The 19,234-nt window shown below is 40.2% G+C and overlaps 2 protein-coding genes across 2 annotated transcripts; both read left to right on the top strand.

Annotated features, from left to right (window-relative positions):
* The first annotated feature begins 1,711 nt into the window (after positions 1-1,711).
* Positions 1,712-6,664, top strand: LOC146376287 (macrophage-expressed gene 1 protein-like). The gene is made up of 2 exons (XM_084947164.1): positions 1,712-2,176; positions 2,805-6,664. The coding sequence occupies exons 1-2, from the start codon at positions 1,727-1,729 to the stop codon at positions 4,479-4,481; spliced, it is 2,127 nt and encodes a 708-aa protein (XP_084803290.1). The 5' UTR covers positions 1,712-1,726; the 3' UTR covers positions 4,482-6,664.
* Positions 6,665-11,466: 4,802 nt separating this feature from the next.
* On the top strand, positions 11,467-19,019 carry LOC146376286 (macrophage-expressed gene 1 protein-like). Its single transcript, XM_084946563.1, has 3 exons — positions 11,467-11,934; positions 12,274-17,547; positions 18,451-19,019. Exons 1-2 carry the CDS (start codon positions 11,485-11,487, stop codon positions 13,927-13,929), a joined length of 2,106 nt encoding a protein of 701 aa, XP_084802689.1. The 5' UTR covers positions 11,467-11,484; the 3' UTR covers positions 13,930-17,547; positions 18,451-19,019.
* Positions 19,020-19,234: the final 215 nt, after the last annotated feature.

Here is a 19,234-nt window from a genome sequence, read left to right as displayed (position 1 = left end):
CAAGATGACGGTCCGAGATGGGGTAGAGACAGACAAAACAGGTACTGATTGTAAAAAAATCATTCTTACATTATTAATTTTTGCAAGCAGAAAAGACAGAAAATTTTCACAATCTTCATTGGAGGAAATAGGGGCTGCAGGTAGAGCAGGAGTAACAATGGTGACTAATGGTTGAATAACACCTTATGATTGCCTCTGCTCTTTGTAACCATTTGTGAGAAATAGGCAGCCTTCGCATCTCTGATGGCATTATTAAAAGAAGCTAAAAAAATTCAGTTCACAACATGTACCTGTGCACGGTACAAGCCTGTTGCAAAAACACACCATATGTTCACATTTCTTTAGTTGACTCTAAAGAGGTTTTTATGTCAAAGACAACACTTTGGAGATATAAAATAGTATTTGTGCACAAACAAAATGATTCCCAAAGACCTATTAACCAAAAATTGTTTTTGCATAAGCAAAACCGGGCATGTGGTGCAATTTAAAAAAAAAATAAAAGAGGGAAATGCACAATCACAGGACAAAAGAAGAAGTTGCAGGCCTAAAAAAAACCATCAACAGCAGATGAACAGTATCTAAAAGTGCTGTCCTTAAGAAACAGGAAAGACTCTAAAAGACCTCGCACGGGACCTGAAAACTGCATCTGGGCCTTGAGTCAAAAGTTAAAATGATCTCATCAAAAGGGCGGCTGTCAAGCCATTCTTAAGGAAGGGAAACAGGAAAAAAAAAAGCCAGATGTATGCCAAATTACACAAGAACTGGAGTGAAAATCAGGGACAACAGGTTTTATGAAGTGATGAACCCAAACTTGACCTTTTTTAGTTGATATTGCATGTGTGGAGGAGGTAAGGAAAGAGGTAGAACAGTGAGGTGTTGCATTTCAGACAGTGGTGTTGCGGATCTTGTCAAAACTGAGGTCACAATTAAGGCTTTTTCCATACAGCAGACAGGAAACAAGAGCTGAATGTGTGGAGAGTGTCCCCCCCACCCCCCACCCCACCCCTTTTTTTCACATAACCAAAAGAAGTCACACATCAAAAATAAACTATTGGAAATGAGGTAGACATCCCCATGCATGTAAGAGGAAACATGATAACCATAGTTTGCAGAGAGCTTATTATCAACTTCTGGGTAGAAACTGAGAAATTTTCAGGAAAAACCCAATGACGTGTACTCATGTGACTTATTTGCAAATACGTGTGAAAACAGACACAACATGTTTTCAGATCAACTTTCAGTTCCTTTTTATATGAGGAAGACTTAACCAGCCTACCCGTTTCTGGTGCAGAGGTGTTTGATTTTACTTCTCTTACTTAAATATTATTTTCTTTTGCCAGATTATTGTGCATTTTTGCAAGTTTAATAAATATTTTTTTCCTCCTAGGAGCTCTCATTTACCCAACTAACTGCACTTTCCTATGAATTCATTCATCTTTGAATTCATTTCAGCACACTTTGGCACTGACTGATGAAATAAGCTTTAAATGACCTGAAACATTAGATAAATCACTGCAGGTTTATGTGCAGTAGGTAAATAAAAGGTGTGGTGCCTTTACTGTGGCTACATTTTACTGATAAGACATTTTTCTGTCAGGGAATAAGCTAATAAGCTAAAGTTGTGGAAAAAGATGTTCCTCTTTGTCATATGATAAACTGCCCAAAAGTAGGAGGGGCTTAGGGTTTATAGTCAGTGGTGTCAGCACTCACTTTTGACACAGTCATCATGAAAACTGCAGTGGCCCTCCTGGCTCTCTCTTTCCTTCATGTCTGCTCTTCAGTACCTGTGAGCCGTCCAACAAACTGGCTCAGACAATGCCGTGCTTCTACCAACCTCTCCATCACAGCACTGGAGGTGCTGCCAGGTGGAGGCTGGGACAACCTCCGGAACATGGACATGGGTCGAGTCATGAACCTCAGCTACTCCCAGTGCCAGACCACTGAGGACTGGCTCTACCTCATTCCAGATGAAGTGTTTGTCATCCCCCAAAAACAGACAGGTGTGGAGACCAGCTCAGAGATCATCAGTTCCTGGCTTGAGCAGAAAAGCTCGACATCTCACTCCATTAATGCTGACATATCCTTCCTCACGGTGCTCAATGGTAAATTTTCTGTTGAGAACACTAGAATGAAAACCCATCAGGTCAGAGACTCATCAACCACAGCCAGAGTGCAGGTAAGTTTTCAGATGTTTTGAATAAATAACAATAAAGGTAAAGGAAAATGCACAGTACTGATGTTGAGATATGCATAAAAGTGTACAGAGACATGTACAAAAGTGTGTGTGTGTGTGTGTGTGTGTGTGTGTGTGTGTGTGTGTGTGTGTGTGTGTGTGTGTGTTGGGGGGGGGGGTTATGAATACTCCTGGTGAAATATGTACAAACAAGATGCAAATGAGTAACAGCAATTAAAAACAAGTGATATGTCAATTAAACCGGTAATGAGTAAGATAACCATGTTAAACTGTGTTATAGATTCTGACAGCTGCTACCAGTTTGTTATGTTTCCCCATGTCCCTCTCTGCCATTCCACCACGCCAGCAGACCACAGCATAAAAAATAGCAGACGCCAGCACAGTGTTGTAGAACATCCTTAGAAATTTAGCTTTAGTATTTTATTCCTTTATGATCCTATATAATGCACTTCTAAAATCACTGTAAAAATATTAGAGTTAACCAAAAAAAAGCTTTTTTAACTGTAGTCTCAGCACATATGTTAAAAGTAATTTTAATTACAGAAAATAAAGAAGAGATTGAGATACACAGGTACAACAATAATTAATCTTATAATCCTCCCTTTCAAAGGTTCGTAACTTCCTCTACACAGTTAAGGCTTATCCAGACTTCACTCTGGACACACGATTTGTTCAGCAAGTCAGAGACATCGCTGATGCAATTGAGAACAACCAGACAAGAAGTGCAGACTATCTCTCGGAGAAGATGGTGCTGGACTATGGAACTCATGTCATCACTAGTGTGGATGCTGGGGCGGCTTTGGTGCAGGAGGACTATCTCCGTTCCTCTTATGTGTCAGACAGCCAGTCACAAAGCTCCTCTGTTAAAGCACAGGCTGGATTAAACTTCTTTGATAAGCTAAAGTTTGACATTAGCAGTCAAAGTGACCAACAGAGCTCATCACTTCATACATATCAGTCAAACATTACATACTCTCTCATTCAAAGCAATGGAGGCACAACCTTTTATCCTGGTATCACTCTGCAGAAGTGGCAGGAAAGTACCAGAAACAACCTCGTTGCCATCGATCGCTCAGGATTTCCTCTGCACTATTTTATAAACACCAACACTCTCACTGATCTGCCACACCCTACGATTGGAAAAGTTGCTCTTAAAGTCAGTCAGGCTATAGAGCGCTACTACAAGATCAATACTCGCCCCGGATGTGTTGATGTCAACTCCAAGAACTTCAACTTCCAGGCTAACATGGATGATAATTCCTGTGAGGGTCCCGCTACAAACCTCAGTTTTGGTGGTGTCTACCAAGAGTGTGTTAAAATCAGCTCAGATGCAGATCCACTATGTGATGCCCTGGCCCAGAAAAACCCAGATACAGGTGATTTCTCTTGTCGTCCACCTTATTTACCAACTTTACTCAGATCAGAGGTGAGACTTCAGAGTTACTCTAAGTATGAATGTCATAGGGAAAGTCATTCCTGTTGGGGTTTTTTCACTTGTCACAAAACGCGTTGTCAAGACAACAACTATGTTCGTTCTGCTCGCATCAACACCTACTGGTGCTCTATAAATGGACAGGCTCCAGAAAACTCAGGGTATCTGTTTGGAGGCATATACAGCCCCTCGCTCCTGAACCCCCTCACGAAAAGCAAAAGTTGTCCCCCAAATTTCATTCCAGTAAATTTTTTCTCAGATGGTGAGGTGATCTGTATGAGTAATGACTATGAGGCAGGTACCAGATTCTCAGTACCATTCGGAGGTCTCTTCAGCTGTCAGTCAACCAACCCACTGGCAAGGAATCAACGCAGGTGCCCTCCCAAGTTCAGTCAGCACCTTGCTGCAATCAGTGATGGCTGTGAAATCCTCTACTGTGTTCAGTCTGGACTGTTCACAGGTGGAGAGCTCAAACCAATTCGTCTGCCTCCGTTCACAAAACGTCCACTTATCAGCATGCAAGCCACCAACACAGTAATGGTGATGACTGAAGGAGAAAACAGCTGGGTGAGAGTGGGCCAGACCAAAATGTGGAAACTTGCCAAAACAGAAGAAATCCAGGAAATTGTTCAAGGCCTTAACCCTGAACTCAGTCAAATGTCTAATGGAGAAAAGGCAGGTGTAGTTTTTGGTGTGATGGGTGTGATGCTGATGGTGGCCATAGTGGGAGTGGTCCTATTCAAGAGGAGGAGGAGGAGGATGTCAGGGTTTAGAAGTAGAGGCTATGAGGAAATACGTGAAGAAGTTGAGAGGGAGTCACAACAAGATGAGGCTCCCGAGCAGAACACAGCTTAGAAGTTTGATCACTCACATAGAGAAATTAAACCGGTGTGGCAGGTTTAGCTTTGAACTTCTCTTTTGATTGTCTCCACATTCATGCTTCTTACAGCACTGGAAAATATTTACATTTAAGAGCTTCTATTTTGAATCAGTCTTTGCATTACTTTAGTTTATTATGCTCCACATTTTGTACTTTAACCTGTAGACTATTAACATATATGCAGGGAGAAATGACTTTGTAGCAGTCTGCCTCTGAAATCACCAGAATGAGCCATCAAAAAGGGAAAGCAGGGGTGATTTTTATACTAAGGCCCAAGATGCATAAGATCATGCTGTAAATTTTTTTTTGTAAATATCTAAGCACTGTATGCATGACTTTGTTTGCAAATACTTTCAAGAAAAACATGTATAATAGATAATCTGAGAAGGGTTTTCATTTTTTCCACAATATATTCTAATAAACAATCAAAGAAAAAGAGTTTTCTGTTTTGTGTAGTTTCTTGCACACCTTTTCTGTTATGTATCTTAAGCTGATTAAAATGAAAACTGTTTTTATTGTGCACATTACTAATATTATGCATTGTATGCTTCTAGCCCTGTAGAGGCCCAGAATGAAAGCGGCTATGAAAGTTTGTATTTCTTTTACATGACACCCCTTATGGCAGAGTTTTTAAAAACACTTACACTTACAATAAAATACAATCTGCGCCGAATTCAAGACTTTCTCTGTAAGTCGATAGTGGCACAGAGAAGATTGTGCTATGGAGATCACATCATCATCAGTCTTGATGCAGGATGTGTTTGATGCAGGAGGAAGTGGCTATCTTTGGTTTGTACTGTTTCTATCTTGATCTTAACTTCTACTTCCAAACTCTACATGTGTGAGGCTGACAAGAGACTGTCTTATGCATCTTTGCCAACAACGGTTTGTCAACCATGCCGTCTTATTTTTGGGTACTGTATATGTGGACAGATAGCTTTGTCACACCATCTTTGAAAGTACTAAGTGGTGCTTTTAAAACAGAAATCAGAGATTTCCAAACTCCACATTGAACCAATACTGCCCTCTTCAGGCCCAGCTGCAGAATTCCATGTTGATTATAAATAATTTTGTACAAATATTAAGAGGTTGCATGAAACTTTGTTTAAAACTACTTTAAATAAAACACACATAACCAGAGAGCGGGAAGTAACAATGTACAAATACATACTTTACTTAAGTACAATTATCAGGTATCTGTAGTTTATTTGTTTACTTTACGTTAACTTTTTAATTTTACTCTCTACATTCTTTAAACAAATATCTGTAACTTCTACTACTTGTGTTTTCAAAACAGGCTCGTTACTTTTGGTTTGACGCATTTGCGTTATTATTTCATCACTGTGGGCCTTTAAACATCAAACTAATTATCCTAAAAGTAACACATGAAACTCAATCCTGTTCCTGTATTAATCACCAGAGGATGTCGCATAAAAATAGATGAAAGAGGCAAAACTGAGTGCTATAGTCAGGGGTTTAAGTGGGGATGTTTGTCCTTTTTCCTTTTATTTATTTATTTTTTTGTTGAACACTGGAACAACTGCAGGTGTCCATAAATTGCGGTACTTCAGTATCTTGCTAGCCATCAGCTCAACAAACATCAGCAAAGAAACAAACTGCTTGTATGCAGTTTGCACAGTGTGTTGCTAGCTAAAGGTCCAGCTGCTGTATTGCACAGGGAGATTAGTAACATATCTAATTACTAATTATTCTTTGCTGACTTTATAAACGCCCAATTAGGATAACCGCATAATGGCAATATGTCTGTGAAGGTTCTCAGTTATCCAGGTCATCGTAGTCTAAGGAGCTTGGAAAGAAAAGCATCTGGACTTCTTTAAGTTGCTTGAAGACGTTTCACCTCTCATCTGAGAAGCTTCTTCAGTTCTAGGGTCAAATGGTGGAGAGTCCCAGATGGTTTGTATAGCATTCACACTCCACCTATAGACAGTGTTGGGAAGGTTACTTTTAAAATGTATTCCATTACAGAATACAGAATACATGCCCCAAAATGTATTCTGTAACGTATTCCGTTACGTTACTCAATGACAGTAACGTATTCTGAATACTTTGGAATACTTAATATATTATCATGCTTTTTACAACAACGTGAATGTACTATTGCTGTGTGATTTATTACTATTACTGAAGGTCCGCGACTCCGAACTGTAGTAAAGGGACCTCTGACTAATACGGCGGGGTCCCTGTCGGCTCGTAGCCGAAAAATAGCTTTACTTTGTTGTGTGGGTCAACTTTTCTTGCGAGAGACAGAGAGAGGCGTTGAAAGACTGCTGCAACGGAACTTATTGTTTTCGGAGGAAAACACGAACACAGTGTACAGTCGAGTCTTAATAGCTTACTTACAGCTGGGCTCGTCAGGCTCTCTTCTTGGCTACAGTGGTTATTATTATATTTACATGCTTCCAGCTCCCGTTTTTGCTCGATGACAACTCGTACCTTTCCACTCCCCTTTTTCTCCCTCCTCGCGCTCACAGACCCATAACGTGTATGGCAGTCCATTCTCCCTGCAACACGGACTACACTGCCCATGATGCTACATTCTTTAGAGCTATGCTTGTAGCATTCTGCCTGTTAGCTTAGCACAACAACAACAACGAAAAGGCGCTCTCTCACCCAGGAAACACAGTCGCAGAGAGAGCGAGAGAGAGAGCGTCGCCCTGTAACCATGGCAACCGTAACGCTGCCGCCTGGAACAACAGAACGTAGCTGTCAAACAAAACCCAAACAGTCCTGACCCGCGACAAAATGAAACAGGAAAGTACCGCAGTGTAATCCATTTATTTCAACAAAGTAACTGTATTCTGAATACCACCTTTTTAAACGGTAACTGTAACGGAATACAGTTACTCATATTTTGTATTTTAAATACGTAACGGCGGTACATGTATTCCGTTACTCCCCAACACTGCCTATAGAACATCTCCACACCCTGTTGCCAATGATGGGGATTCATTTAGCCTTCCATTAGGTGACGCATGAGTGTTCTGGCAAGTAGTGTGGACGTGGAACTTAAAAAAGTCTTATAATGTCAAAGTAAACCCAACAAGCTGCCTGTTGACTCCCTCAGCTCACTGACAAAGGGTCATCAGAGCTTTTAATCACCCGATGACACATATTGGTTAAACCATATCCATGCATGTAAAAGAACAAAAATACTTGGATATTGCATTTCACTAAAAATGTCAGACTTGATGTTCAATCAGGATGACCTGCAGTAGCACTGTGAAACACCCTGGAGTCATTTTTGACCAGGACATATCCTTTAGTGCACAAATTAATCAAATGTCATTCACATGTGAAGGCTGGATGACTGGGGGACCAAGGTAGCACGATGATTAGCACTGTTGTCTCACAGCAAGAAGGTCCTAATGTCGAATCCATCATCTGGCCTTTCTCAGTGGAGTTTGATTGGAGTGGAGGTGATTTTAAACTGGCCAATGTGAGTGTAAGTGGTTGTCTGTCACTCTGTGTTAGCCCTGCAACAGATTGGCAACCTGTCCAGGTAATCTTGTATGCTTCACATTGTGAACCTCATTATACCAGTAAATAAACAGTGTTGCAAGTGAATGTGTGTCACTTTGGCAGTAGAGGGCAGCAGAGTGCCTTGGAACTCAGTTGTTCGCATAGCCGTCTTAAACTTGCCATTCTGGCGAACAGCAGCATGTTTCCTCAGCTTGTTATCTCTCCTGTTTTACAGGATTGTAATCTGTCTTCACATCCACTGTGTTTGAGTATGTACGGCACTCTGAAAATGTGTTTTCTTATTTCCTCTTCCTTATTTATTGCACTTGTCACACTTATATGTTTCAGATCATTAAACACATTTTACTATTAAAATTAATTTATTCAATTAAAGAAAAATTGAATAAATATAAAATGCTGTTTTTTTTTTAAATTATACTTTTATTTATTGAGGGAAAATAAACTACCTGTCCCTATGTGAAAATATACAGCCCATTATGTCACCACCATGACAGTGAATAGAAGACTAATGATACTGACAGTCGTGCAATACCAAAAACAAGAGCTACACAGCTAGTATACCACAGAGTGAAACAGGGGAACATCAAAACACGTGAGAAATGTAAACACTACGAGTATTAATTGAGTTACTGAGTTTGTGGAACACATCTAATTCTTTAAAACGTCAAGTTTCTGAGGCATGTCTCGTGGGATTCAGCACAACCAGCAGCCGGCAGTAAAAAGAATAACAAAACAAAAGGGAAAGGTGGAGTAAGGAAGGGGGTTGGTGTGTTAAATGGCAAACAGGAAATCAGGGTGGCAGCTGTGACAAGAAGAATTGTCCGTAGTTTCCATAAATGAATAAGCTAAACACTGGATTTTGCTACTAAATAAAGAAACTAAGGCATAACAATCTTGCAGCAGACAGGAGCTGTGGTTTCAAACAGTAGAACCTGGCTTCAACGCTAATACATGACCTGATGATGACTCTAGGCCAGAGATCAAAGTTCTTCTTCATGTCAAGCAGTTCACTCTCACCCTTGTGGGAGGTCAAAAAGTGGAAGATAGAAATGGAATGGAACCAGGCATAGATGTGTTATATCATTATCCACAAATGGAGAAAACTTGGAACAGTGATGATCCTTCCCAGGAGTGACTAGCCTTCCAAAAATGTTTCGAGAGCACATCAATGACTCATCCAGGAGGTCACAAAAGAACCCAGATAACATCTAAAGAACTGCAGGCCTCATTTGCCTCAGTTAAGACCAGTGTTTGTAAATCAACAATAAGAAAGGAGAAAAAACCACTGCTGACAAAAAAGAACAGAAAGGCTCGTCTCACATTTGGTGGTTACATACAGTTCAGTTATCCACGTGACAGAGAAACGTATCTAAGCGAGTGTGTCTGTGTGTGTGTGTGTGTGTGTGTATGCGAGGGTGTGTGTTTGTGTGGCCCCTCGCCATACCATACAAGGCATGACTTTAATCAACCTCTCCAGTCGCCCCCATACAGAGTGTGCCCTTTCACAAACTAACATGTGTACAAGCCATGCAGAAAGCAAAAGTGAACAGTCTTGCAACTTATAGAAACAGGAACTTGTGGTTTCTAAATGTGCAACAGAAAATTACAGCAAAGAGACAGCTTCTTTCATCTTATGCATGCAACAGAAGCTGCAAGAAACATTTTGCAAGCAATGGTTATATATTCTTGCACAAATGACAATTTTAAAAGACTTAACTCTAACAAAATGTAAATAAAAACATAATGCAATGATTTTCAATTGTCATAAACCCATATTTTCTTAACAGTGGAGGATAAAAAACATCAAATTTTTAAAATGAGAAAATGTACCACCATTGGTGCCACTGTAGCAATGGTGGTACATTTGAATTTTTGATGTCAGCAATATGTCACAAAAAAGCTGGAACAGGGCCATATTTACTACTCGGTAGTATCTTTTAACAGTCAGTAAATGTCTGGGAACTGAGGAGGCCAGTTGCTGGATTTTTGGGAGAGAACTGTTGTCCTATGTTTGTGGGGGATTCCAGCTGCTCAACACTCCTGTATATGTTCTCAGTTGGTGAAAGGTTCAACTCAGAGAAAGTTTATTCAGTTATTCTGTTTATTTGGGGGTGAGCACAATTACGTTTCTGGGATTTTCTTACCTGGATGATTGATCATGCATTGAGACAAAACTCTCAACTTGTGAACCTTTGCCCATCTTTACTTCTGTGAAAGTCTGCCTCTTTAAAATCCTCTTTTTATACCGAAGTAAAATAATAACGGTGTTTCAAAAGTATAAAAAAAAGTAGAAAGTACAGATATGTGTCTGAAAATGTAAGCAGTAGGCCTAAAGCAAAAAAAAACTGCCAGAAAAATAAATGATTAAATAAATTAAGATACCTGAAAATTCTACGTAACTGCCGTTACTTCTCACCTCCGGTTAACTAAAGGCACCAGCACACCATTTGGGATGGTTCTGCCTAGTTTAACCCTTGATTTGACTTGTTGGTACCAGAAAAGTTGATATCGCTGTTGATATCACTCACTGTTCAAAATAAATGATAGCAGCATTTTGCATAATGTGCTAGAGCAGGATGACACCTTTATCCTCCCATGTATTGAAAAGTCAGTGCCTGGATTATTCCATGTTGGTGTGTATTTGGATAGAATTGTATGAAGTGCTTTCAGTCAAGCTAGCAGAGCTGTGGCTATGATGAAGTTATCAAAGCACTTCATTCTCCGAATGAAAGCTTCATTGTGTTTCCCAGATTTCTCAAACATAGAACGGTAAGCTTTAGTGATAAAGAATTTCTTGTCCACTGGCCTTGACCACATACTTTTAGAGAAAAAGAGTATTATTATAGAGTATTTTCACTCTTCAGCAGCCAGTGTTTTTGTTCTGGTTTTGTTCACCAACTTTCTTTGTGTTTTTCTGCTCAACCCGTTCCCCTCACCCACCCCAGCCACAGAAGGTTCTTGAAAGGAGGTTTTGCCATACAAGCCTAGGCCCTGGAACTTTCCAGTGACGCACACTCATGTGACTGTTCAGATGTTAACAGATTGTTTTCATCTGCTCTTTTACATGAGGACAACAAAGACTCTACCTTAAGGTGTCTGTCTGTTAATATATAAGATTAAGACTCTCTTACTGTACAGGCAGGTTCTCTGGAGTTAATTTTAGAACACTATACACTTTGAATATGCTTTGATTGAGAAACAGTCAAAGTATAAAAACAATAATAATCAAAAAATTATATAACATAAAACAGTGCAGGAACATATGCAAAAGTTTCAGGTGTACAAGAATGGTTTCTGGGGTAAAAAAATGAACTGGGGTAAAGAAATGGGAATGAACACAAAACTTCAACCTACAGATATTAGTTGAAAAAGATGTCTGTAATATGATACAGTAAGGCAAGTATATGATAAGAGTAGGAGGGACTTGGCTAAAGCTGTATATATGCAGTGGTGCTGGTGCTCAAGTTGACAGTCATCATGAAAGCTGCAGCAGCCCCCCTGGTGATCTTTTTCTTTCATTTCTGCTCTTCAGTACCTGTGAGCCGTCCAACAAACTGGCTCAGACAATGCCGTGCCTCTGTCAACCTCTCCATCACAGCACTGGAGGTGCTGCCAGGTGGAGGATGGGACAATCTGCGAAACATGGACATGGGTCGAGTTATGAACCTCAGCTACTTCCAGTGCCAAACTACTGAGGACGGGCTCTACCTTATCCCAGATGAAGTTTTTGTCATCCCTCACAAAGAGACAGGTGTGGAGACCAGCTCAGAGATCATCAGGTCCTGGCTTGAGCAGAAAAGCTCGACATCTGAAAGCATTAATGCAGACATATCCTTCCTCCCAGTTCTCAATGGTAAATTTTCTAGTGAGAACAAAAGAATGAAAACCCATCAGGTCAGAGACTCTTCAACCACAGCCAGAGTGCAGGTAAGTTTATCTTCAGATGTTTTAGTGTAAAATGAAACACAAGTGCCACAGTTGGGGTACTTCTTCATTAAAGCACTTTTAAACATTTTTTTGCGTAAGAAGTACTCTGTCTTTAAAATTTAGTTGCTAAAATATGATAAATGGCATTACATATTTTTTCTTTATTAGTCTCTTTAAACCAATGAATGAAAAATAAAAATATTTTTTGTGTTAGGAAGAAATAAATTATGACATTCAAGATTTATTCAAAAACATATGGCATATGGAAAATTAGTTATATATTAATGATATGAAATACTGCACTTAGAAATAATAATATTGTAATCATCCCTTTCAAAGGTTCGTAACTTCCTCTACACAGTTAAGGCTTATCCAGACTTCACTCTGGACACACGATTCGTTCAGCAAGTCAGAGACATCGCTGATGCAATTGAAAACAACCAGACGAAAAATGCAGACTATCTCTCAGAGATGATGGTGCTGGACTATGGGACTCATGTCATCACTAGTGTGGATGCTGGGGCGGCTTTGGTGCAGGAGGACTATCTCCGTTCCTCATATGTGTCAGACAGTGAGTCAGAAAGTTCCTCTGTGAAAGCACAGGCTGGATTAAACTTCTTTGATAAGCTGAAGTTTGACATTAGCAGTCAAAGTGCCCAACAGAGCTCCTCACTTCAAACATATCAATCCAATATTCAGTACTCCCTCATTCAAAGCCACGGAGGTGCACCCTTTTATCCTGGCATCACTCTGCAGAAGTGGCAGGAAAGTACCAGAAACAACCTCGTTGCCATCGATCGCTCAGGATTTCCTCTGCACTATTTTATAAACACCAACACTCTCACTGATCTGCCACACCCTACGATTGGAAAAGTTGCTCTTAAAGTCAGTCAGGCTGTAGAGCGCTACTACAAGATCAATACTCGCCCCGGATGTGTTGATGTCAACTCCAAGAACTTCAACTTCCAGGCTAACATGGATGATAATTCCTGTGAGGGTCCCGCTACAAACCTCAGTTTTGGTGGTGTCTACCAAGAGTGTGTTAAAATCAGCTCAGATGCAGATCCACTATGTGATGCCCTGGCCCAGAAAAACCCAGATACAGGTGATTTCTCTTGTCGTCCACCTTATTTACCAACTTTACTCAGATCAGAGGTGAGACTTCAGAGTTACTCTAAGTATGAATGTCATAGGGAAAGTCATTCCTGTTGGGGTTTTTTCACTTGTCACAAAACGCGTTGTCAAGACAACAACTATGTTCGTTCTGCTCGCATCAACACCTACTGGTGCTCTATAAATGGACAAGCTCCAGAAAATTCAGGGTATCTGTTTGGAGGCATATACAGCCCCTCGCTCCTGAACCCCCTCACGAAAAGCAAAACCTGTCCCCCAAATTTCATTCCAGTAAATTTTTTCTCAGATGGTGAGGTGATCTGTATGAGTAAAGACTATGAGACAGGTACCAGATTCTCAGTACCATTCGGAGGTCTCTTCAGCTGTCAGTCAACCAACCCACTGGCAAGGAATCAACGCAGGTGCCCTCCCAAGTTCAGTCAGCACCTTGCTGCAATCAGCGATGGCTGTGAAATCCTCTACTGTGTTCAGTCTGGACTGTTCACAGGTGGAGAGCTGAAACCAATTCGTCTGCCTCCGTTCACAAAACGTCCACTTATCTGCGTGCAAGCCACCAACACAGTAATGGTGATGACTGAAGGAGAAAACAGCTGGGTGAGAGTGGGCCAGACCAAGAAGTGGAAACTTGCCAAACCAGAAGAAATCAAGGAAATTGTTCGTGGCCTTAACCCTGAACTCAATCAAATGTCTAATGGAAAAAAGGCAGGTGTAGCTTTTGGGGTGATGGGTATAATGCTGATTGTGGTCATAGTGGCAGTGGTCGTATTCAAGAGGAGGAGGAGGATGTCAGGGTTCAGATCTAGAGGTTATGAGGAAATACGTGTTGAAGTAGAGAGGGATTCACAACAAGATGAGGCCTGAGAACAGAATATAGCTTAGAGAATGGCCAACAAGATACACACATTAAACTGGTGCAAGGGAATCTGACATTAATTTCTCTTCTTTGCTTGTCGTCTTACTTGTGCTTCCAACATTACTGGAAAATGTTCACATTGAAGAGTTTCTATTTTAATTCAGTCTTGTATTACTGTAGTATAGTAAACTTACAAACCTTACACTGTAAAACTGTAGATAGAGAGTAGCAGTCTTACTCTGAAATCACCAGATGGAGCCATTAAACAGAAAGCAGAGGTAATTTTCAGACTACATCGTGAATCAATGCTGCTCTCTTGAGGCCAAGAAGCACAATACTGTATATATTTTAGTACATAAACATAAACCACATGCTTTTAGTAAACCACGTGTAATCGATACTGTAAGAAGATTTATATATTTCTATAAATGTATAGCATAAGACAAAGACCACTTTTGTCTTTTGTCTATTTTTTAATACTTTGTAGATAGTACTTTAGTTTCCTGCAAAAGAATAATGTGGTCATAAGGTGGAAATAAGAAGGTAATACTGCAAAAATAAGTTATTATTACTTAATTACGAAAGTAATATGCAACTAATAACCAAGTAATATGTCTTAAAAATGGCTATACCTGAATAATATTGAGCTGAAATATATGTAAAAGACGAAGAGGGCAGAATCTGGGGCTAATAATGTGGAAGCAAATGTTTGCTTATGAGGCAAAATTAGTCAGTAATATATAAGTAACCATGTGATCACCTGCTAGCAATAACATAGTAAGATCTGTGTATATACTTACTTTAAAGTAATGCCATAATAACAAGCTAATGTTGGTTGATATTTTAACATATTAGGATACTAATACTATATCAGGATGATTTAATCAATGTTACATTTTATCATTCTGCATTCTGCTTTATTTGAAGGTAACAATGTATTGTTCTTTTCTAATTTTCATGGAAATTCCTACTTTTAACAACCACAAATATGGGACTGTAAAGGGAATTTTTTTTTTATGTATCTGTGCCAACAATAATAAAACAACAGTGTTGCTCCACCAATCAGCCTATCTTTTAGGCTATCATACTGCAGACACAGACACAAAGCTTTGTGACACGCCAACTTTGAATTCACCAAGTGGTTATTTTCCAACAAAAAGCAGATTAAAGTCTTGAACTCTTTTAGTGAGTGCACATTACTAATGTTATGCATGGTATGTTTCTAGTCATGTACACTCCCTGAACACCAGAACACCTTTTCAAAGGTTTTCTGTTTCTGTTTTCACATTGCACACATTATATATCTGACTTTTAAATAAACACAATTTTTTTTTTACAATTAAATACAACTCAACCTGAATTTAAAGGTACAGTCAGTATATGTTTTTGTTTTGTTTTTTTTGCTATTTATTGAGAGTCAATGGGTCAATGTATTTTCACTCACAGAGAAATGTACTCTGAGGTAAACAAGCCTCTTAGTTGTTGAACAAGATGTTTCTCTTGGTCATATGATACATTACCTAGGAGTAGGAGGAATGTTGCTTGACACGTTGCTTATTGGCTAATGCTCATTTCTGACACAGCCAGAAAGTTATATATTCACTGATGCCAATGCTAATATCTGATAAAACTGTCATGAAAACTGCAGCAGTGTCATGGTATAGCTGTGTGGCAGTCAGGATGTAGGACCCAAACGCAAGACACTCAGATGGAGGAATAAACGTAAAAGGGCTGCTTTATTGAAGTGCAAAACTCCACAAAAAATAAACATGTAAAAAACAAACCTAAACTAGAAACTAGAAGCTATTGCTAGACACGAGGAAACATGGAAATGAGAGACTGAAGACGAGGATCAAAGGAAGCATGGAGAGAAACACACAGAGCATGAAAAGGGTACGACGTGACACTGATAGAGCGAAACACAGGGCTCAAATACACTGAGGGAAATGTGTGAATGAGACACATGAGGGGAGCACAGCTGGGAGGAATCAAAGATGAAGAGACCAGGGTGAAGCAAAACTAGACACACTGACATAGGACAAGGGCCTGTCAAAGTAAAACACAAAGTATAACACAGACATGGACTAGACACTGAACAAAGAAAACACGGAGCGAGACAGGAGAGACAAAAGACACGACTGACTGGGCAACAAAAAAATAATAAAAATAATGTAAACGACCACGGCAGACCCAGTGGCACTTTAACCATTCTTTATTAATACTGGACGGTTGCTGTTCACAATACACGTAGAGCTGCAGCTCTCCCACTGCCCGCTCAACATCACCACAACAACAACGCCAACCACAGGACCCAGTACAATATTTAATTCGGCGGGGCGTGATTGCGGATGCCGTGCAGGTGCGTCCGCCTCCTCTGCACGGCACCGCAGGCCACGCCCCGCCACAAATAACAATACAAAATCAAAACACTGGGTCACCGACCCAGGACCATGACAAGCAGTTTCTAAGAGTAGCTCCTGCATTATTTACTTCTGCAGTTGCAATTCAAAATTAAGGGAAATATCCTTTTCTTTACATACAAAGTCCAGTATGTTCTTGTTCTAGTCCTGAAGTTCTTTCCATATCTGTTGCAGAAGTTCCCATAAATGTGTGGCACTTGTAGGTTGCTTTGCTTTCACTCTTCTGTCCAGTTCATCCCTTACCAGCTCGATGGGGTTTAAGTCTAGAGTACTGTGCTGGCCACTCCATGTTTTCAAGCTTAATATCTTGCTCTTTTTTGCTGATGTAATTCTGGCATAGCTTGGACTTGTGTTTTGGGTCATTATCTTGCTGTAGAATGAACCCCTGACCAACAAGGCACATACCAAAGGGTATTGCATTGCGCTGCAGAATGATGTGGTAGCTGTTTTGGTTCAGGGTGCATTCTCACTCTGTACAAGTCATCAACCCTGGATCCAGCAAAACAGCCCCAGACCATCACACTTCCTCCTCCATGTTTGACAGTTGATGCCACGCACTGTGGAAACCATCTTTTCACATAATCCACGGCATACAAAGATCCTGCCTGATTAACCAAACATTTCAATTTTGGATTCATCAGTCTGTGGCAGGGTGTGGTTGGTGGCTTGGCTGCAGGGGAGGAGTGGAGCAGCAGGTTCAGGGTGTGGTGTAACGGTGTGTTCACAACGAACGTGATGGACGCGAACAAAACGCCCCAAACGCCCCTAATTTGACACGTGCACATTCGCGCCTCAACGCGTGTCCAAGAAAAATCCATAGCTTTGACGCGCGTGAACCGGAAATGTGGGAGGGATGTGGGAGGAAGTTGTGCCAGACCGGTATCTTTGCTAGATGGCAGCTGTCGAGTTAGCGTTTGAAGAGAGAGTCTCCCTTCTCTATTTACTGTGGAGAGCAGAGCAGCGGCGTTAAGGACGTCCTCGCCGTACCTGGGTCCATCAGGTCCTTCAGACGCATGAGCAGTTTGGTGACTTTCACCACTTGCTCCAGGAGCTGCGCCTGGATGACGTTCGATTTCAGCGATATCGCCGTCTTTCCCTCGCCCAGTTTGAGGACCTGCCGTCCCGCGTTGGTCCAAGCATCGCCCGCCTAGACACCAACTACAGGCGCTCAATCCCACCTGCAGAGCGCCTGTCCGTCTTCCTGAGGTTAGTAAAAGTGTTTAATATGGTAGTCTTTTAATGATACCTGTGCTAATATATGCTAAACTATGCTAACGTTTATACACTGCTAACATGGATGTGCTATGCTATCAATGAATGCCGTCTGTGTTTACTGAACGCAAACTGTGGTACAGAGACGACTGTTTATAATATTTCTAGTGATACTCGAAAGGTCTCATCAAGTCCCGATTTAATTCGATTTATGCTGTTATCAGTGTTTGCAATGATAGCATGGCTGTGGTGTCATACGTATGCTCTCGGTGTTTGCTGATATCAAACTGGTATTAGGACCACTGTGGGTTAATCTTTGTTGTGATACTCACTCCTTTTTATTTAGACCTGGTTTAATTCTGGTATAGATGAATATTTGTATATAATCCCTGCAGCTGTCAGACTCTATAACAGGGGTCACCAGCCTTTCTTTAAACTGAGAGCTAGATAAAACTGAACAGTTTGATTCATCTTTAGTTATATGGTTCTATCTAGCATATTCTATCTTGATATGCTGTCTTATCACAGGTTAATTTTTCAAAAATATTAACAATGATTTAAGCAAGGAAAGGGCTACATGTCAACATACAACTCTTTATTTCTATTAATGTCTTACTTCATTCCTACATGATTGACATGTTTAGAAATTATGAGTGATTGGCTCACTGTAGTGGTAAAAGTTGTTACCAATCAAATTATGATATGTTAAAGTTAAAACAAAACACAACTGTTTTAGATATTATCTAATATACATTTTGTAATTATCCTTATAATTACAAAATGTTTTATGTAAGATTTTGTAATTTAAATCTGACATCACAAAAGTATTTTGGAATTTGAATAATGTATTTTGTAACTGCAGTACACATAATACTAATATTGAACAATTCTGTCCAGGTTCCTTGTCACCGGGGACTTCTTCAGGACCAAGCGTTCAGTTACAGAGTCGGTGTGTCCACGGTGTGCCAGATCACCCCCCAGGTAGCGACGACCATCTGGGACTGTCTAGTGGACGACTTCATGGCTGTGCCTTCACCTGGAGACTGGCGGTCCATCACAGAGGGATTCCAGGAGCGCTGGAACTTTCCTCTCTGCTGTGGAGCTCTGGATGGGAAGCACGTCCAGACAAAGGCACCCCATATATCATATAGGAGACACACACATTGATATACACTAAATATTTATTCCATTTCTTTTTTTGTGATGCCCAAATTTATGCACCAGCTTGATTTTGTTTAAACAATTATTGCACACTTTTTGTAAATCCAGTAAACTTCTTTTCACTTCTCAAGTATCACTGTGTGTGTCTCCTATATGATATATTTAACTGACATTTTTTATTGTAACAACCAACAATTTATACAGGAAAATGATGGCTATTAACAATGTTGCCCAAACTTTTGCATCCCACTGTATTAGTATATTTTGTCATTAGTATAATATGAAATAAATTCTACATGTGTCAAGTCGTGTGCCAACATTTGCTGTGTAGTAGAACTGAGACATTAGTCATTATAAAAATTTATTTGAAATAATATAAACATTCTCAAACAGAAAAACATTAAACATAAATATATAAAATATAAATATTTACAGAGAGACAGGAATAAAAAGGACCCAGCTGCTCTCCAGAGCAGGAACAAGGCTGAGGAGGAAATGCTCCATTGGAGACTGGTGTGGC

The sequence above is a fragment of the Perissodus microlepis genome, chromosome 12 (genome assembly GCF_051167445.1).
Source record: "Perissodus microlepis isolate ML-2025 ecotype Zambia chromosome 12, ASM5116744v1, whole genome shotgun sequence".
NCBI lineage: Eukaryota > Metazoa > Chordata > Actinopteri > Cichliformes > Cichlidae > Perissodus > Perissodus microlepis.
This window is presented reverse-complemented; position numbering and strand designations above follow the sequence as displayed.